The 18,845-nt window shown below is 54.4% G+C and overlaps 1 protein-coding gene across 2 annotated transcripts in view; it reads right to left on the reverse strand.

Annotated features, from left to right (window-relative positions):
• Positions 1–18,845, reverse strand: part of ATAD2B (ATPase family AAA domain containing 2B) — a 101,162-nt gene that overhangs the window by 20,157 nt on the left and 62,160 nt on the right. For both annotated transcript variants that reach the window (XM_043983983.1, XM_043983982.1), the window contains exons 15-19: positions 16,267–16,357; positions 12,211–12,522; positions 11,353–11,485; positions 3,658–3,844; positions 638–823 (exon numbers count right to left, since the gene is read on the reverse strand). In XM_043983983.1, the coding sequence (XP_043839918.1) occupies positions 638–823; positions 3,658–3,844; positions 11,353–11,485; positions 12,211–12,522; positions 16,267–16,357 (909 nt within the window). The remainder of the gene's footprint in view (positions 1–637; positions 824–3,657; positions 3,845–11,352; positions 11,486–12,210; positions 12,523–16,266; positions 16,358–18,845) is intronic.

Here is an 18,845-nt window from a genome sequence, read left to right on the forward strand (position 1 = left end):
CCCCGACCCTGGCGCGGGCCCTCCTCACCTCAAGGCCTGGAGGATGCTCAGAGCTGTCGCCTCGAGCCTCGCTGTCCAAGCCGTCTCCCAACAGCCCGAATCTGACCCATCCTTCACCCTGGATTGGCAGAAGGCCCGCATCCTCCCCATCTTCCTCCTCGCTACTTCTCACCCCACTGCTGCCCCAAGGGCTCCAGGAGCGTGATGAGCTGTCCCCTGCGCTCATGCTTATGCATGAGCCGTCCCATGGGCCTATGAGGCTCTTCATCCTCCCCTGACCTTGGGGGATCCTGAGCTATCTGTGAGGCTGAGCTTCAAGGTGCCTTCAAAGATCCCCCGATAATTTCTGGGCACTAACTTGGGACTGACTCAAAGGCAGGAGCTCTGAGAGCAGCCCCAGGGGAAGCACAGCAGGTTGGCACTGAGCCTGACTGCCTCACAAGGGTTCAGGGTCTCCTCCGGAGAAGCCTGTGGGCAGCCCAGGGCCCACACGGTACTGACCGAACGCTGTGAGAAACACGGGAGCCTGCCATGGCCCGCGGAAGTGGAGGGATTGGGAGGCTGGAGCCTCCCTCTTCAGGCCCCCGGCCCCCACACCCAAAGCCCACCAAGTGACCCTGGGCCCTGCCAGTCTTACCTCCTCAGGCAGCTCGCTGTACATGGTCTCAGAGGTAGAGAGGAGAAAGATAGGGGAGAAGGATGGTATGTCCTGCAGCAGGGTCAGAAACGTCGCTCTCACAGTCTCGCTGACGGCTTCCCACCAGTCGCCGATATGAGGCATGTAAACGATGCTTGGGACTGTTCTCCGTGCTTCACGGAAGATCTGACCACAGGGGAGACAGCAAACACAAAGGCACGTGAGTGTCCCCCCTGACCTAGGGAGCTGCTGGTCGCGTGCTGGAGACAACAGGCAAATGATTAAGGGGATTCAGGAAGGCTTCCTGTAGGAGGATGGATTTCAGTTGGGACTGAGAGGAAGTCAGAGAGGTCAGGAGTCTGAGTAGAGAAGGGAATATTCCAGGCCTGGGGGACGGCCAGAGAGAACCCCAGAGAGAGAGAGAGAGAGAGAGAGAGAGAGAGAGAGAGAGAGAGAGAGAGAGAGAGAGAGAGAGAGAGAAAGTGTGTGTGTGTGTGTGTGTGTGTGTGTGTGTGTAGGGGGGACTGGGGGTGGTGTGGAGGATAGAGAAGGTGTCTTGTTAATGGAACTGCCCTAAGGTCGGAGTCACTGGATCCAAGAATAAAGGGTCAGTGGGGGCAGCTAGGTGTCACAGTGGATAGAGCACTGGCCCTAGATTCAGAAGGACCGGAGTTCAAATCTGGCCTCAGACATTTCACACTTACTAGCTGTGTGACCCTGGGCAAGTCACTTAACCCTCACTGCCCCACCAAAAAAAAAAAAAAAAAGAGTAAGGGTGAGGGAGGAAGGTGTGAGAAAACTGGCCAGTAGGAGGGGGACAGGTTCTGAAGGGCTCTGAATGACAAACAGCACTGAGTACTATATCCTAGAGGTAAAAGGGAGCTGCAGTTTATTTGGGGGTAGTGGTGGCACAGTCACACCTGCACTTTGGGGAAATCCATTTGGTGGCTGGATAGAGGGTGGTAGACCCCCCAGCAGCTACTGCAATGGTCCAGACGTGAGGGGATCAAGGCCTGGTCAGGGGAGAGGAAGGGGCGTGTCCAAGAGACACTGCAGAGGGGAGACGGCCAGGTCTTGGCACCAGAGCGGATATGGAGGTTGAGAGCGAGAAGCCCAAGACTCCTAGGCTTGGACCCTGGGGCACTGGGGAGGGGGGCACCCTTTGGACTAACAGGGTCATTAAGAAGGGGGAGGGCTCTGGGGGCAAGGTGATGAGCTCCGCTTTGGAAACAGTGCATTTCACACATCTGCCGGACATCCAGTTTGAAATGTCTGAAGGGCAGCTGGAGATGAGAGATTGGGGCAGGAAACTCAGATCTGAGAATCATCCGCAGAGACGGTCGCTGACTCCATGGGAGCTGATGGGAGCACCCGGTGAAGTAGTCCAAAGGGACACAGGCCTGAGAGTCACCTATGGTGAGCTAAAGGGGGTGGCCTACGCTCATTTTGCCCACCCCTTTTCACCCAGGACATTTTTCCATGACTCCGGGTACACAGATACATAAAATAGGTCTACTTAATCATTTACTGTTGAGGCATTTTCTACTACCCCCACATTCAGTATGGGGTCGCAATTCAGTCTATGAAGCTAAGATCTAGGGGAGGATCTGGCCAAGGATGCAGAGAAGGGGCAGTCAGAGAAGGAGGAGAAGCGGAGGGGAAGTTGCTTGTTCCTGAAAACCTTGACAGAAGAAGGGAGTATTCAGGAGGAGAGAGTGACCAATTGTAGGCGAGGCCGCAGAGAGGCCGAGGAGGCCGAGGACTGGGCACTAAGAGCAGTTTCAGCAAAACGAGGAGGTCAGAAGCCAGACTGCAGGAGGGTAAGAAAAGAGGGAGGGAGGAAGTGGACACACCAACTGTGGGCGGCCTTCTCGCGGAGCTTAGCCACAAAAGGCAGGAGATGGGGACCACAGCTGTGTGGAATGTGGGATTTCCGGAGAGGGGGCAGATGCACATGTGTTTACAGGCTGGGAGAGAGGTGAAATCAAAGATAAGGGACAGGGCAGGTGACAGGTGGAGAGGGTCGCCCTGGTCTGGGGCCAGGCCGTGGCACAGGGAAGGGAGGAGCAGAGGCAGCGGCCAGCCCCTCTTTTCTGTAAAAGATGAGGTCAGGTCTCAGCTGGGAGGGAGCTGCAGAGGGAGGCATGGTAGGAAAGCCCCGGGAGCCCCATCAGAAAAGCGTCAGGACCTCCCACCTTTGTGTCTGTCCCCAGACCCTCTCTCTCCCTACACACTCTATGGCTCAGCCCAACAGGGGCCCTGCTTCTGCTCCCCCCACCCCTCCTGGGCCTCCGTACCCACTGACAACACCACACTTGGAAGGCAGGCCCACCCTCCTCCTGTCCACCTCCCCATTCCAAGTCTGCTACCCCCTCCTCACATATTCTTCCCGTCATTCTCTGGGCTGCCAGGTGGTTCCATGCATGGAGAACTGCGTTTGGAATCCAGAACCACAGAATGAAGAGCACAGAGCCCCATGGAGGTCCTAGAGAGGAGGCTCAGGAAGCCAAAGGGAAACCCCCCCTTTGCCCACGAAGTGAGAGACGGACAGCCAGGAAGCGAGGGAGGGAGGGACTGGGTGCGAGGGAGGAGAATTCACCTGAAAGCGCCTCAGAAAACGCCCAAGAGAAAACTCCCCCAACCTTCAGAAGAGTGCAAAGGGCCTGCCTCGCAGCAGCACTCTCCTGTGACTGGCCCAGCTAGCCCGCCCTCCCGAGTCCCCGGACCACCCAACAAGGGGCAGACTGAAATCCTTTTCAAGTTTCTGACACAGATGGTGGTGGGAACTCTCCTGAGATGAGGCGCTTCCCCTGGCCAGTGAGAGGCAGCCACTTCTCTGAGGCAGTGAACGGTGTCACCGGTCACTCAGTGTCCCCAGGGGGCCTTGAACTCAGGCCCTGCAGGCTCCAAGGGTGCTCTCTCAGGTCCCACTACCCCCTGCCTCACCACATCCCTTGCCCTAAGGGCACCTCCGTGCCACCATGCCAGGGACACAGTGCCCCACCCCACCTGTGACCTACCTGGGCACACGACTCCTCGGGTGTTTTGGCACTGACTGAATAAAGTGCAGGGAGGTCAAGTCTGTGCACAGAGAACTTTTCGAGAGTGTGCAGCAGGGCAGGGGCCAGGTGCGAAGTCTGCCCTGAGCCCCTCTCTCCAGAAAGCAGCAAGCGGGGCCTGTAGGACGTAGGCTGCTGAGAAGCTGACCTGCAGCAGGAAAGAGAAAGGGGTCACTGGAACCTTGGTCATCAAGCTGAAACCCCCCCCCCACCCATGGGCTCACCGAACATGACTGGGGGACATTCTGGCATGTCGGGAACCAGAGAATGATCTGAGCAATGGAGGGCTGAGGGGAGAGAGAAAAAGAGAAGAAGGCCCAGACTGAGCCCGGGGCTGCGTGTGTGCAGGGGGCGGGGAGCTGGTCTACACTCACAGTTCAGGGGGCGTGACACAGAAAGGGAGGAGTGACACAGGCAGGAGGAAAACTAGGGGGGAAGGAGGGAAGAGAGAGGGAGAGAGAAGAGAGGGGGCAGGGAGGAGAAAGGGAGCACATGGCCAGGAGAGGGCAGACGGGGGCATCAAATGCAGCAGAAGGGAAGTGTGAGGATGAAAACTTCTGCCTCTCCACCTCTCGGCCCCAACACCACAGAGTCAATGGTCCAGTGGACAAAGAACAGATGCAGAGACACCCAGGGGCCGAAGAGCTGCTCAGCACCGAGCTGCGGCCAGTGTGAGCGACCAGCCGTGGGAAGCCGTCCCAAGGAGGACTTGAGAACTTCTCAGGCGCTACTGAAACATGGAGGGGCGAGGCCCTGGCAGGAAGATGGCCAACTCAGCAGTCCAAGAGGAATCAGCGAGGGGGTGAGGGTCGGGCCGAGAAGCGCTACCGACCACGTCGAAGAGATGGGAGAAAAGAGGGGCCGATGTGGAAAGAAAGCCAGGCACGAGATAGGAGTCAACGCAGAGGGGCGGCGGGCTATGCCAAAGGAAAACCAGACTACACTCCAGACCAGCCAGGCAAGAAGAGGGAAGAGATGAGTTGAGTGACCTGGCCCCCATTTTGCCCCAGAACCAAGTTAGAACAGCCTGGGGCAGACTTCCACGGGCTGAACACGGCAAAGAGAGCAATCAAAGTCAGGCTGGTAAAGATCATCTCCTATCTTCACAAGTCTGTGAGGGCCCCGCTTGACAAATAAGGAAACTGAGACAGAGAGAACTTCAGTGACTGTGCCCAGTGTCTGAAGCAGGATCAGAACTCGAGTCTTCCTGCTCTAGGCACGGTGGTGCCCCCTTAGTGACCTCCAGAAGCAGCCCTCTTCTCTGGCAGCCAAAGCAAGGTGCACTCACCACTCAAGAGGCGAGTGGGCTTTCGGGGTGACTCCGGGGACTACACTGATCTAGGGAATGACGCAGGCAGGCACTGTTCTCAGCCCCACATGGCCAGGCTCTCTTCTTTAGTCAGAGGGCAGCTCTCCAAACACTAGGCCTCCTTGACCTCCCACAACTTCACCAGCCTGGGGAAGCTCTCTTCCATCTTTGAGCGAGAAAGCCAACTCAAGCAGCCTCAGAGAAACGTTCGGGGCACATCCCAGGGGGGAGCCAACCCAGAAACAGGAAGTCTACATGTAGGAAAAGAGGACCCAGAGGATCCAGGAATATCACTGAACAAGGATATCCACACCCACCCACAGGTGGCACCAGGCTTGGATGGAGAGTGAAGCCAACGCCAATCACTTGTTGAGGCACAGAGGGGACCACGGGCTCAAAGGCTCGGAAAAGAATCTGCCCAACCAGCTACACCCACTGGCTGAGGACCTGCAACCAGCAGCGCGTGGGCATGGCACAGCCTCAGCAGGTAGGTCACGTGGGATTCCAGGAGCCCCCTGCTCGGGAGCCCAATGACAAAGACAAAGCGTCACCCTGTCCTTGAGTACCAGCAGTGACACTACCAGAGGGGAGGCAGAGGGGCCGAGGTTTCTAAGAACTCTGCCTCGTGAAGCTGGCTGTACTGAATCACAAAATCACCAAGTTGATCATTTAAGAGATTCTGATGATGGGTAAGAGTCCTTGCTGAACCAGATGTCTATGGACACACACAAGGCCAACTGGTTACAAAACTCAAAACCAGATGAGAAGGGGAAAAACGAAAATGAGTCATGGCCCTCAAAAGGCCCTACCATGAGCAGGGGCAGGGAGAAGAGAGCACACGAGCCTCAAAACCCAAACGGAAGCTTTACACACCCCTCCAGAGTCAACCAGTCAACAAGCAAGATACTGGAGCCTGATTTGCTGGATGATCTGAGGGGCTCACTGGCTCTTCCACATCTCCCACCTCCACACCTCTGCCCAGGCTGGACAGCTCTCCAACATCACCTCAACCTCCCTCCACACTTGGTAAGAGCCACAGCGCCAGAAAGGTCAGCATTCAGCCACGGGCCCCAAATGCTGGGGGCCTGGTCTACCTTTCTCCTCTGTCTACTCCGTGTTTCCTCCATTAGGATGCAAACTCCTTGAAGTCACCATCCTGACATTTTTTAGAAGTGTTTACTTGTGATTGTGCACATACAACCTATATTGGAGGGAGGGGAGGGAGGGAGAAAAATTTGAAACTAGAAATCTTATAAAAACAAATGTTGAGGGGGCAGCTAGGTGGCACAGTGGATAAAGCACCAGCCCTGGATTCAGGACATGAGTTCAAATCCACCTCAGACACTTGACACTTACTAGCTGTGTGACCCTGGGCAAGTCACTTAACCCTCATTGTCCCACAAAAAACAAAAAAAAACAAAAAAACAAATGTTGAGAACTATCGCTACATGTAACTGGAAAATAATAATATACTTTGATTAAAAAAAAAAGTGTTCTCAGGGCAGGTAGGTGGCACAGTGGATAAAGCAGCATCTCTGGATTCAGGAAGACCTGAGTTCAAATCCTGCCTCAGACACTTGACACTTCTTACTAGCTGTGTGACCCTGGGCAAGTCACTTAACCCTCACTGCCCCATAAAAAAAAAGAAGTGTTTCCTCTCCTCTCTAGAGACAAACAGAACAAAGGAAAGCCCCATTCCACACAAGGTGGCCTAGCTTGTCCTGGCAGCCCCACCTCCAGACTTCCTCCTCTACCACGTGATGAACACCCAAGACAAAAGAAAACAGGACATAGCGATAATCAAGGCCAGGTGAGCAAGGGCTGGAAGGTGGCCCTCCTGAGGGACAAAACACCTCTGTCCAGTGCTGAGCGTCCTCCACGAGACCACTGCTCCCAAGCTGAGCAGTCCTTGGCCTCACTCCCCAGGCAGAGCTGTGATGAAATAATGGGATTCATCAGGTACTCAAAGACCCACCTGGAGATGAATCAAGACTGACTGAATCAAGTGAGAGTGATTGACTGCTGATTAGCCTACTTCAAATTAATTGGATTGTAATCACACCTGGCTAGCCCTTAAGAAGGTATTGTTCTCAGAAGCTAGACTGTGAACTCAACTTGAGAACACCTTCAAAGACAATGGATTTGGATAACTCCAACCAATCACCTTGAAGCAGTGTCTGAGGACGGCCTCTGTTCCAGACCTATAAGGCTGGGGAAGGGGCTCCTGATTAAGACAGGCTCGTTGAGGAGTTCCTGATTAAATCAGGCTTGTGGAGGAGGACTTCAGGAAGAACCCAACCAAGCTGGAACTCTAGGCTAGGTAGGACTTCTTTTTCATAACCTTCTGAATTCTTTGTAAATATCTGTATGTTCTAATAAATGTTTAATGCCCAAAGACTGGTACTGAAGCCTTTTAATTTTTGGCGACCACAATTAAGATTTTAAACATCACAGAGCAAAGGGAACTGTGGGAAGCACCAGAGCCCCTGGGAGAAGAGCCACTGGACTCTGCCAGCGGGACACCGTCCCTGGAAACCAGGCCCACGGACCAGGAAAGGGGCTGAGAGCAGGGCTGGAGGAGCAGAGCAGACGGGCTGCCAACAGGTAGCTTCTCCCCACTGATGCCTGCCTGCAGTCTGAGCAGGGAGGCGAGTACCAGTGACCCACGCAGCTGCCCCAAAGCCTCCTCAGCTTGGCATTCAAGGCTTTTTAGAAGCTAGCCCACATTCACACCATCAATACCCCAGCTAATGAGAGCCAGCTGGAAGTCCTTTAGATCAATGGGACAGACCAGATGAAGGAGAAGCAGACACCGAAGAACTCTTGAGAAACCCCATCCCCCATCTGGTCTGACCGGCTATGTGACCTTCATATCAGAGGCTGGGCCCCAAAAATGTTTGGACAGGGGGTATGAGAAAATAATGGGATCTGCCAACTCCCAAAGGCCCCACCTGGAGGAGACTGATGTGGATTGACTGAATTAAGTGAGAGTGATTGACTTTGCTAATTAAGCTACTTAAAGTTGACCTGATTGAAGCCACACCCGCCTGGCCCTCAAGAGCACTATTCTCAGAAGCTGTAGGCTCAGACCACCCCCCCACCACACCCACACACACCACCACACCCACACACACCCACACCCCCCTCCACACCCCCCCCCCACACACACGAAGTCCTAACTAACTAAAGAAAGTTAACTAACTTAAGACCGCCTTCAAGTCATGTCAATCAATGGCCTTCAATGCTCCCAGCCAATTAGCTCGGAGCAGCAGGTGGGGGCTGCCTCTCTTCCAGACCCAAAGAAAGCTTCTGCTCAGAAAGGCACAGGAGATTTAGGAGAAGAACCAGGTCAAGCTGTTGGTGGGTGAAGCTCAGGACTCTAGGATCGCACAGGCTTTTTCTTGGTTTTCTGACCCTGGCGTATTCTTTTTCTCACTAATAAATGCTTAATGCCCAAAACTGGTGCTCACACTTCTAATTCATAAGTAAACGCTAGCTAGTTTCCCCCACACTGAGGACAGGAATAAGGTGAGTGAGGGCGAAGCCCCAGATGAGCAGCAGGGTCAGAAGGAGTGAGAGGCTGGATAAGGGCTAGCAGAGGGAGGGACGCCGAAGCTATAGGTCTGGGGATCTTGGCCTCCTCTTGTTTGATGCTGAAGGATGACCGTGTGACCTTCTTCGGAAGGGGCGTCATGTGGAGGAGCCCCTGCCAAGGCCCAGGACCGGACACTCCCTGTTCACTAGCCAACCGCACACCCAGTGAGATCTCTTCCATCTGAGGGCACTCAGAGTCAACACACGAAGAAATGGTCTTAACAGTTACTCGACCATTCACCCAGTGAATACTACCAGCATGACTGGAGGGTGGCGGCAGGAAGCTTAGCTGACAGCATGGATGCCGATCTCGCCGGATCCTCACAGCCCCTGAGGGAGGCAGGGGCCAGTATTAGCCCATTTTACAGATGAGTAAATGGAGGCAAACGGGGTCACCCAGCTAGGAAGGGTCTGAGCCCAGGTTGGAGGGCGGGTCTTCACCCTCTGCCCAAAGAAGGCGACTCTGCTCACCCGCCTCCAGGGCTTCAGCAGGCCCCCTCGGCCCCTTTGGTCAGCTTCCTTCAAGGCGCTGTGTCCCTCATTAGATGGAGAGCTCCCTGAGGTTGGAGGCTCAGCACTCAGCATGGGGCCTGACACACCCGCCATCCACGAGTTGATCTGTGGGTGCTGACCCCCACATCGCCGGCTGCCCAACACCATACCTGCCACATTAGCTGACCCTCCCTCCTCAGCTCCACACCCTTGGGTCCCAATTTCTCCTAGTCCTTCCTGGACCTGACCTCAGTGGGGCTTGTCTGCAGCTCCCCAAGGGTGCCGATCATCTTTGCCTTTCTTTGTAGCCCCAGCATCTGTGCGGCGCACAGTAGGTCCTAGGACCGTGTGGCCTACTGAGGAGAACAAAGGATGCACCAGTTGGTTCCACAATGAAACCAAAACCACCTCCATTCACAGGAGTCCTGCTTATCCTCCTAACAGCTTGGCACTGACAGGAAAGCTGTGGCTGATGCTCACTCGGCCCCAATGCCCTCCCAACAGGGCCCTCTCCAGGGGGACCAGAGGCCCACGGGGCCGAGGGCTGTTCCAGCCACTCTGTGGCTGTGCTACAACCAGACCAGCATCCAGGTCTCTCCCCCTTTTCGGTCAGGCCTCCCCTAATTCCATATTCCACCTCCTAAGTCGGCATCTCCAAACGACTGACTAGTCCAGGCAAAGATCAAAGCTCACAGAACAAGCAAAGAATAAAGGTGAGGGTTGGCCAAGCTGTGCGCACGGAGGAGGGGGCTCCCATGGAGCGGGGCCCAGCCGGCTCTCCCGAGTCCCCAGAATCCCCAGTACTTGGTGCGATGTTTTGCACATTCTTTTGCTCACACATTATTTGTGTCTGAGCCTCGCAACCACCTATCTTATAAATGAGGCAGACAGAGGTTGTGTGACCGGCCCAGGGCCACCCCACTAGAAGTATCTGAGACGGGATTTGAATTTGGATCTTCCAGGCCACTGGACCCCCTCCCCCAGTGCACGGTGGCCTGCTTCTCTAAATCCTCTCCCTTTGTTCTTTCTGTCCCAGGGGTCCGGGGGCAACCGTCGGCAAGCTCCTGCCCTGCACATACAGACTCCGGGTACATCCTTCCCCTTTTCATGGGGGATCTCAGCGGCAGCAAGGAGATTCAATCTGCCCCTCGCCCTAGGACCTTGAGCCCCTGGAGGCCGGGCACTAACCGCTGGAGCCCAGCCAGACATCGCTTTGCCACAAGGTGGATGCTGGCTGGCATGCACGGGGCCAGGGGAGGGAAGGTCAGGCTTAGTCAGTGAAGGGAAGAGTGAACCTTCCTCAGTCCTGAGGTGGGCAGGGACAGCCCGAGTCTGAATTCTGTGCACCCAGCAATGGCAGACTAAACCACAGGAAAGGCAAGCTTCATACACGCTAACTCGCTGCCAAAACACGACATGAGAACACAGCAGAGGCCCAGCTCACAAGCACGTGGCCACAAGAAGACACAGGGAATATGCATTTGCCTGAATTGCCCCCTCCCTCCATCCAAAGGCCAATGAGCCGCGAGAGGCAGCTGCGGGTGCAGCAGATACAGGAAGTGCAGAGTGCGAATCCAGCCCAGGCAGGGATCACAGCAGCCCCAACCTCCCAGAGTTGTGGAGAAGATCCAACGAGATCCTACACACAGAGCGCTGGGCCCAGGGCCTGGCACGTGACCGGTAAGGTTTAAAGCCTTCTCCCTTTCCCTCCCACCCTAAGAGGGCAGGGAACCTGCTCCACAGGAACAGCAGCACCCAGGATCGCACCTTGGCCCTGTCCCCATGCCCCTTGCAGATCACAAGGTCACAGTGCTCAGAGAGATGTGGGAAGAAGCCAGGCACCCCCAAACTGCCGGGGGGGGAGATTTAATGAAAAAGACTTGGGGGCAGCTAGGGGGCGCAGTGGATAAAGCACGGGCCCTGGAGTCAGGAGGACCTGAGTTCAAATCTGACCTCAGATACTTGACACTTCCTAGCTGTGTGACCCTAGGCAAATCACTTCACCCCAACTGCCTTACAAAAAGACAAAAACAAACAAACAAAAAAACAGAAAAAGACTTTGGGGCAGAAGGTGGGAAAAGCTTCCTCCCAGGCCAGCACCCTGCTCCGGATGGGAAGGAGTGAGAACTCAGAGCTCTGCAGGGCCGTCCCAGCCACACCCATCTGTTGGGACACAAGCGGCACCTTCTCCTAGGGTCAAAGGGAGTAAAAGGAAGCCACCTCCGCCCAGCAACAGGGCTGCCGACCCACAGGACACTCACGTGCTGAAATGCAGGTAGGGCTTGTGGGCAGCAGCTGGGGACGGTTTCTTTGGTGATCCGGAGGGACAGCCCGTCTCAAATATCGACAACACGTTCTCATCGTCACTGTCGTCTAAAAGGAGGCTCTGCACATCTGTCCGAGAGCAAGAACGCAAAGGAAGATCTGATCTCAGACTCTGCAGGGGACCACCAAGCTCCATGGGACGGGGGAGAAGTTCGACAAGCCCACCCCACATCATTCCTCAACCACAAGGCAGGCTAGGGCTTCGGAGCAGGGGCACACACTCAAGAGCAGTTCTCCCCAGGGAGGACTCAGCACAGGCGCCACTGCCAGGATACCTGAGGCTGGAAGGGGAACTAGACCCTCCTGCCAAAATCTAAGTCCAGTCCCAATCCATCAAATAGAGCTTTAGGTCCCAGTGGACCACCTCCCCGACAAGTGGCCTTTCCAGGGTCAGAATTGACCCTGAGGTCACACCCTTCCCTTTTCTTCCCAGTGAAACCTGGAGGGCACATAAAAAGAGGGGGAAGGGCACCACAAGGGCTTCTGGCACGGCCAGTGACGTCCTGGGAAGCTGCCAGGCCCGTAGGGACATCTGAAAGTAATGTCCCAGGACTGGGCAGACCACAAAGCCAGATATCAGCCCGAGACACACAAAGGGCAAAGTAGCCCAGGGTCACACGGCTAGCAAATGTCAGAGGCAGGATTTGAACCCAAATCTTTCAGACCCCACAACAACTCACTGCCGCCATGTACGGTATACACCCATTTCTCCCTTGAGTGATGTGCCGGGCCCAGTTACTCCTAACCGACATCCCCCCCCCCCCCCCAAGGGCCACTGAGGAGCACAGCGCCACCTTCTCGTCTGTCCCCCTGGCTGGCCTCGGCGTGAGGAAAGACTCTCTGCAGAACAGAGAGGATGTGGTTGAAGCTCCTCTCCAGAAGAGGCCTGATAATGGGCGACAGGGCGTGGCCCGAGGAGGTGACGGCACGTTGGGAGGCAGGCACGATGTTCTGCATGGCGTGGTGGAAGTCCTGCGCACTGAGCACGATGGAGGACACATCCAGCTGCAACTTATGGCTGCTGGCGTAGATCTGCGGGTAGCGCCTGCGCAGGGCGAGCAGGGCGGCCTCCGTGCACAGGGCCTTGATGTCCGCTCCGCAGTAGCCTAATGCACACAGGAGACAGAAGGGGGCAGAGGTGAGACTGACTCTGGGTCTTCTGAGTCCCACTCAGGCCAGCCCGGACCGCCGAGGAGGCACGGCAACGTTGAGGGGCGGGCGGGTGGGCAGACGGACATAGAGATGCCCCCTCGGCCGCCACTGGGCCTGTCTCCACAGAGACTGAAGTTCAGAGTGCCCCGGCGCTCCAGGTCCGAGGGCCTCTACAAATGCAGCTCCTTTTGTCTTGGGGAGGGAGGCCCAATGACCACACCAAGCACAACCCCGCCCTGCAAGGGAGGCACTGCCCAGATTCTGTGGGAGCCCCACGGCTGGTGCCTGAGGCAGACTCCCAAGAGCCAGGCTGGGTTAGCACCCTCTCCTTTGCACCGGCCCTCACTGCAAACAGTTCTCATTAGGCCAAGGAAGCTTTCACGATAACAACAACCAACCACACAGCGGTAACTACACACCAGCACGGAGCTGAGCACCTGACAACGCGGTGATCCTCACAACAGCTCTGGGAGGAAGGGGCTGGGACGATCCCCATTTAACAGTTCAGGAAACTGAGGCAGGCAGCGGTGAAATGACTTGCCCAGGGTCCCGCAGCTAGCGAGTGTCTGAGTCTTCTGGGTCCCAGGCTGGAGCGCACAGCTCGGAGCCCCCCAGCTGCCTTTCACGCTACACTTGTGAAAAACAATGCCACAACTTGCTTCCTCCTCTAGACATTGTCTTTTTTGTTTTGTTTTTGTTTTTTGTTTTTTTTTTAAGTGAGGCAATTGGGGTTAAGTGACTTGCCCAGGGTCACACAGCTAGTAAGTGTTAAGTGTCTGAGGCCGGATTTGAACTCAGGTACTCCTGACTCCAGGGCCGGTGCTCTATCCACTGCGCCACCTAGCTGCCCCTAGACATTGTCTTTTAAAAGGGGGCATTCTTTGAATTTCATGCCAGAGAGGTGACCATCTCCTGGCCCTGCATCCCACGGACAGAGGACCTAGTGTGGGGAGAGAACCTGGAGGCTGGGCCTGCTCCCAGCTTCCATCCGGTGCCTACAGCAGGCCCTTAGGAAAGGCAGAGGGGAAAAAAAAAAAGTATGTGGGTCCTAGTCCCAGCTCTACCACTAAGGGTGTCCCAAAATCTACTGCACTAAGATTTTGGGGACATCCTGTAAACCTTAGAAAATTCAGTTAACCTTTACTTCTTTGTTACAAGGGGGGAACAAAGTGGGAGTTTAGAAGATACTGATAAAAATGAGAGGGGGGGAATAAAGGGGAGGAAAAATCAAATTTTTTGTTAAATATAGAGAATACAAAAAATTTCCAAAGGAACACAAACAAGGCAATGTCGTCACTACCCTGTTAAATATAAAATACACTCAAAACAAAAACAAAAAGGAAAGGCAGAGGAAGCCACTGACAAGCGGCACCCAGCGGAGCCTCGGGATGCTTCCTGGGAGCCCACGCTCAGCCTGCCTCGGCCCCTGCCCTGTGGCACATGCTCAAGTCACCCCCTCAGTGACCAGGCCCTGCTGAGATGCCTTTCTGCCCCGGGCCTCTTCTCCCCCACGAGTCAGCCTGGCCTGCACACAGCTGCTCCTCATGTTTTGTATGTCCGACTCAGAAGTGCGAAAGGCGTGGCCAGCGCCTGGGCAAGAGGAGGACAAGATCTCCCCCCAGTTGGCCAAAGGGAAGCCGCCCCCGCCTCGTTCCCCAAAGAAAGCGGGAACGCTGCTGCAAAGAGTCTCCCACCCGGGGCGCTGCTTCCCTCCGGGTTTGTGCAATGAAGGTCACTCTGTTCCTCTTCCCTTGTGCACGCACACACACAAATGGGGAGGGGGGCCCTCTCTCCCTTCATGGGACACAACTGGATCCCACCACAAACAACCCAGGTTCACTGCCGGCTCCGATAACGCTAACTGTGGTTCTTCTGGAGGCCCAGAGTCCCCGTGAGGACCTGGATGGAGAGGGGACCGTGGCGAGCTGGGAATCTGCTCTGGGGAGGGCACGATTTGAGGCAGAGGTGGTGGAGTGCCAGGAGAACACGGGCACACGGCCCAAGCCGTGAGTGCAGGAAAGAACACACCACCATGCACTGGCACGTCTGCTTCAAACAGCCCAGAGTGGCAGCGAGATAAGGGACCGTCAGTGCCTGTGTCACAGCCCCTGACCCCCTTTCTAAGCACTGTCAATCATCCGGCACAAGACCCACAGCAGACACAGACAAGACGCTGGGGGTCTTGCAAGGCCCATGTCCATCCTGAAGACAAACCAGTGGCCCAGCAATTGCCACCTCACCGAGACAGGGCCCTGGCAGGGGGTGCTGGGAGTGGCTGGGCCTAGGCCAACAGGGCCAAAAAGCATGCAGCACATTCCTCCTTCTCTCCTCTTTTCCGATTTCTATTTGATCTGTGGGGGAGGATGCGTGTTCTCTGACTGGAATGTGTCACGTCAGCCAGGGGCCACTTAAAGACAAGGCATAAAACCCGAGGTAGGAAAAGAAAGGCTGGGATCAGCCCACCTGCCTTTGGGCTCAAGATGGACAGACTTTCCTAGCTTCAAAAATGATGGTGAGAATTTGAAAAATTGTGTCACAGCTAAAACACTAGCCAAATGTGAAGGGAATGTGGAGGGAAAATGAGCTGCCCGCACCTCATCTAGAAAGAAGATGGTGGAAATGCCTGGGGAGAATGAGAAGCTAAGACTGAGAAGGAAGAAGGAAAGCAGAGAGTGCGCCCGGCACTGCGGAGAGCAGAGGGGGGAAGACTGCTTGTGGGGTCTGGCTGGGGCGCTTGCTAGGGGCGGGGGCCCCCTCCAGGGCCTCCCTGCAGCCTCTAAACGCCACCCTCTCCCACCAAGCAGCACAAGGCCAAATCACAGGGAATAGGTTGGGCGCATGCTGTACTCGGGGTGCCCGGCCAAGTTAGACTGGCGGTGTGCCGGAGAGAGTGACGTTTTCTCCTCACCCGAAGACGTCGAGGTCTTTGTGGCTCAAAAGCTGAGGGAGGCTGCTTCGGAGATGGAAGTCCCTGTGGATGAAGAGGATAATTTGGGTGTAGCTGACTGAATATGGACGGTGGGCAATGTAGGGTTTACTTCGTGAAGGGGAGACAGAGCCCTGTGCCTTCTGAACAGAAGTGATTCTGGTGGCTTATCTCGGGATGGGGGCCTCTCCACAAGCCTTAGAACTGACGGACGGACAGATGGATGGACGGGGATCCTGCTTTGTTTTCTTAAAGAGTGAGAGGGAAAAGGAAGGAAAAAAGGAGCAGCAGTGAAAGAGAGCAGGAGCCCTCTGCCTGGGCAGAGCAGATCCCTACACACGACCTGGGAGTGGCGCAGCAGCCACGCTGTCTGGCCTGCTGCGGTGTGGGGGAGAGGCCAGGCCCGTGCTGCAGCTTCCATGGACACACAGAGCAGGCACCAAAGGGTCAGGAGCTGGGCTGCCCACCTGGACAGCCTCCTGTTTCTCCTACACACATTGAGGAAGGTTTGCTTAGCGCAGGACACCGTGAAGAAATAGGGCGCCACGTGCCTGGGAAGGGCAGCGTCCTCGGTGTGCCCTGGCTTTCTCAACAGTGGCCCTTTCACTCATAAGCAGGAAAAGATCACGCTCTAAATCAAGCCAAAACTATCTAAGCACAAAAGTCGAGTCTCGTTTCCCACACTGGACATACGCCACAGCATTCTCTGACACAGGCCGGATGAGAGCAAACACTCATTCACTGATGATCAGGTTCAAAGAGCACCACTCACCGACACATTTCTCAGCCAGCTCGCCAAGGAAGAGGTCCGACAGTCTGGGGCTCCAGTCCCGGGTATGGATCTGCAAAATGTGCTTCCGGGCCTGGGGAGCAAAGCACAGGCAGATTACAGGATGTCCCACACAGTGACAAGTCCATTCCTGACTCACAGAGACAGCAGCCCCTCCTGTAGACAAGCACCCCAAAGGAGGAGGCCAAGGAGGACCAAGGACAGACCTAGGATAGCACAGGACGGGAGCACCTGCTGGGGCAGAGAGAGACAACAGGAACTTCTCATCAGTGCCCCAAGAAGAGGGGTGCCCATGGTGCCTGGCAAGCAGGTACGTGTCTGAGGCCAGGCCACTATCCTGGCTAGGAGAGACAACGGTGCCAGGGGGCACTCTGATCCCGCTCCTACTGGGGGCTTTGTTGGGGATAAAGAGAAATGCTGGCGACCCTTAGGGGACTCTGACTTGCAGAAGGAATTAGGGTGATCCTCGCTGCCCCGGCTTGTTGCTCCCAAGCCTTTCTCTGGTCTCTCTCTAGGCTAGGCTGCAGAGTGATAGTGACAAAAAACATCCTTGATCTCAGGCAATGCTGAACCCTGGGTTCAAACTGGACGCTCCTGAGACGTTCCTAGGCTTTCTGGCGTGTTTTGTTTTGTTTTTTAAGCAACAAACATTTATTTGATTTTTTCCAGTTACATGTAAGGGTAGTTTTCAACATTCATTTTCATAAGACTTAGAGTTCCAAAAGTTTCTCCCTCCACAAGATAGCAACCAGGTTACATATGTACCATCCACAAGTGCTCTTTTTAATCAGTTCTTTCTATGGGGTGCGTAGCAAGCTTCCTCATTAGTTCCTTGGATTAGTTCACTATACATGGATGTTCATGAGTCTTTCCAGGTTTTTCGGGGATCATCCTGTTTGTCATTTCCTATAGCACAAGACCATTCCACTACAATCATATACCACAGCTTCTTCCATCATTCCTCAATTGATGGACATTCCCTTGATCCTCAATTCTTAGACTCCACCAAGAGTTGCTATAAATATTTTTTGTACAATTTTCCCCCCTTTTCTCTTTTTCATGATTACTATTGTTAACTGTTTCCCTTCCATCCTATTCCCTTCCCCATGATATTTATTCTATTATCCAGGAGGCAGCTAGGTAGCGCAGTGGATAAAGCACCAGCCCTGGATTCAGGAGTACCTGAGTTCAAATCTGGCCTCAGACACTTGACTAGCTGTGTGACCACGGGCAAGTCACTTAACCCCCATAAAAAAAAAAATCCTATTCTATTATCCATCTTCTTTCATCCTATCACTCTTTAAAAGGAATTTGCTTCTGTCTGTCCCCTCCCCCACTCTGCCCTTCCTTCTTTTGCCCCTCTCTCTTTATCCCTTCCCCTCCAATTTTCCTGCAGGGTTAGAGTGTACATTATTCCCTCCTTGAGCTAATTCTAATGAGATTGAGGTCTTTGAGCCAATTCTGATGAGTGTTAGGCTCATTTACTGCCCAGATTAAATACATTACTCCACCCAGTTGGGTGTGTATGTGTGTTAGTCCCTCCTCCAGGCAGCTCTGATGAGTTTAAGGTCTTTGAGCCTTTTCTGATGAGTGTAAAATTCATTTACTGCCCAGCTCCTAAGCCTTTTCCTGTTTCTTTCAAGTAGGATTTCACCTCTGCCCTTCCCCCTCCCCCAGTGCATTCCCTTCGCCCCTCAATTTCAACCCTAAAGATGTCATCACCTAGCTAGGTGACAAAGCAGACAAAGCATCACCCCTGAAACCCAGGGGGATCCCAACCAAAACCCGGCCACCTCTCTGGCATTTTTAACAGGAAGAGTGGTATTATCTTGTCAAAGGCCTTTCCTGCATTTACTGAAGTAATCTCATGATTCCTACCACTTAAGTTATTAATGTGGCCAATGGAGTTTCCCAACATTTCCGGACAGAAATCTGGCTGGTATAGCTATTCGTCAGCTACATCGGTCTACAATTTTCTTTCTCGGTTTTGGTTCTCTGTGGTTTAGGTGTCAAGACCTTATTTGTGTCATAGAAGGTGTCAACGGGCACTCACAGCTTCACAAAACTTAGGTGAAAACTAGGGTTATTATAAGAGAAAAGAGCATGCATGTGGAAGCAGGACAAAGGAAGGAGGTGGGACCAGAAATCTAAAGAAGGTGTGGTATGGGAGGGGAAAGGGACAAAAGTCCTCCCAAAGGGGAGGGTCAAGGCACCACAAAAGCCACTTTTCCCCTTGGAAACTGTTAGACCATGAAGACAGGCTGGGCAACTCATCTACAGGGTCCCAGCCGCACAAACATTATCCCAGCCGGGCAAAGTCTGGCCTGTGCTGACTCCGGAGGACACACAGGGAGTCCAGCTTGGGATACAAACAACAAATGATGTCATCTCAGAGGGAGCTTTGTCCTTGACGCATTCAGGGCCTCCTGTACGCTCTGGGCCCAGTGTTTCTGGAAAATATGGCAACTCAAAAAGACAAGTCCATTTATCTGGACAAACTATAAATCTATAATTATTCATCCATTTCACTGAAATTACCAGTTCTGTCGGCATATAGTTCA

The sequence above is a fragment of the Dromiciops gliroides genome, chromosome 2 (genome assembly GCF_019393635.1).
Source record: "Dromiciops gliroides isolate mDroGli1 chromosome 2, mDroGli1.pri, whole genome shotgun sequence".
NCBI lineage: Eukaryota > Metazoa > Chordata > Mammalia > Microbiotheria > Microbiotheriidae > Dromiciops > Dromiciops gliroides.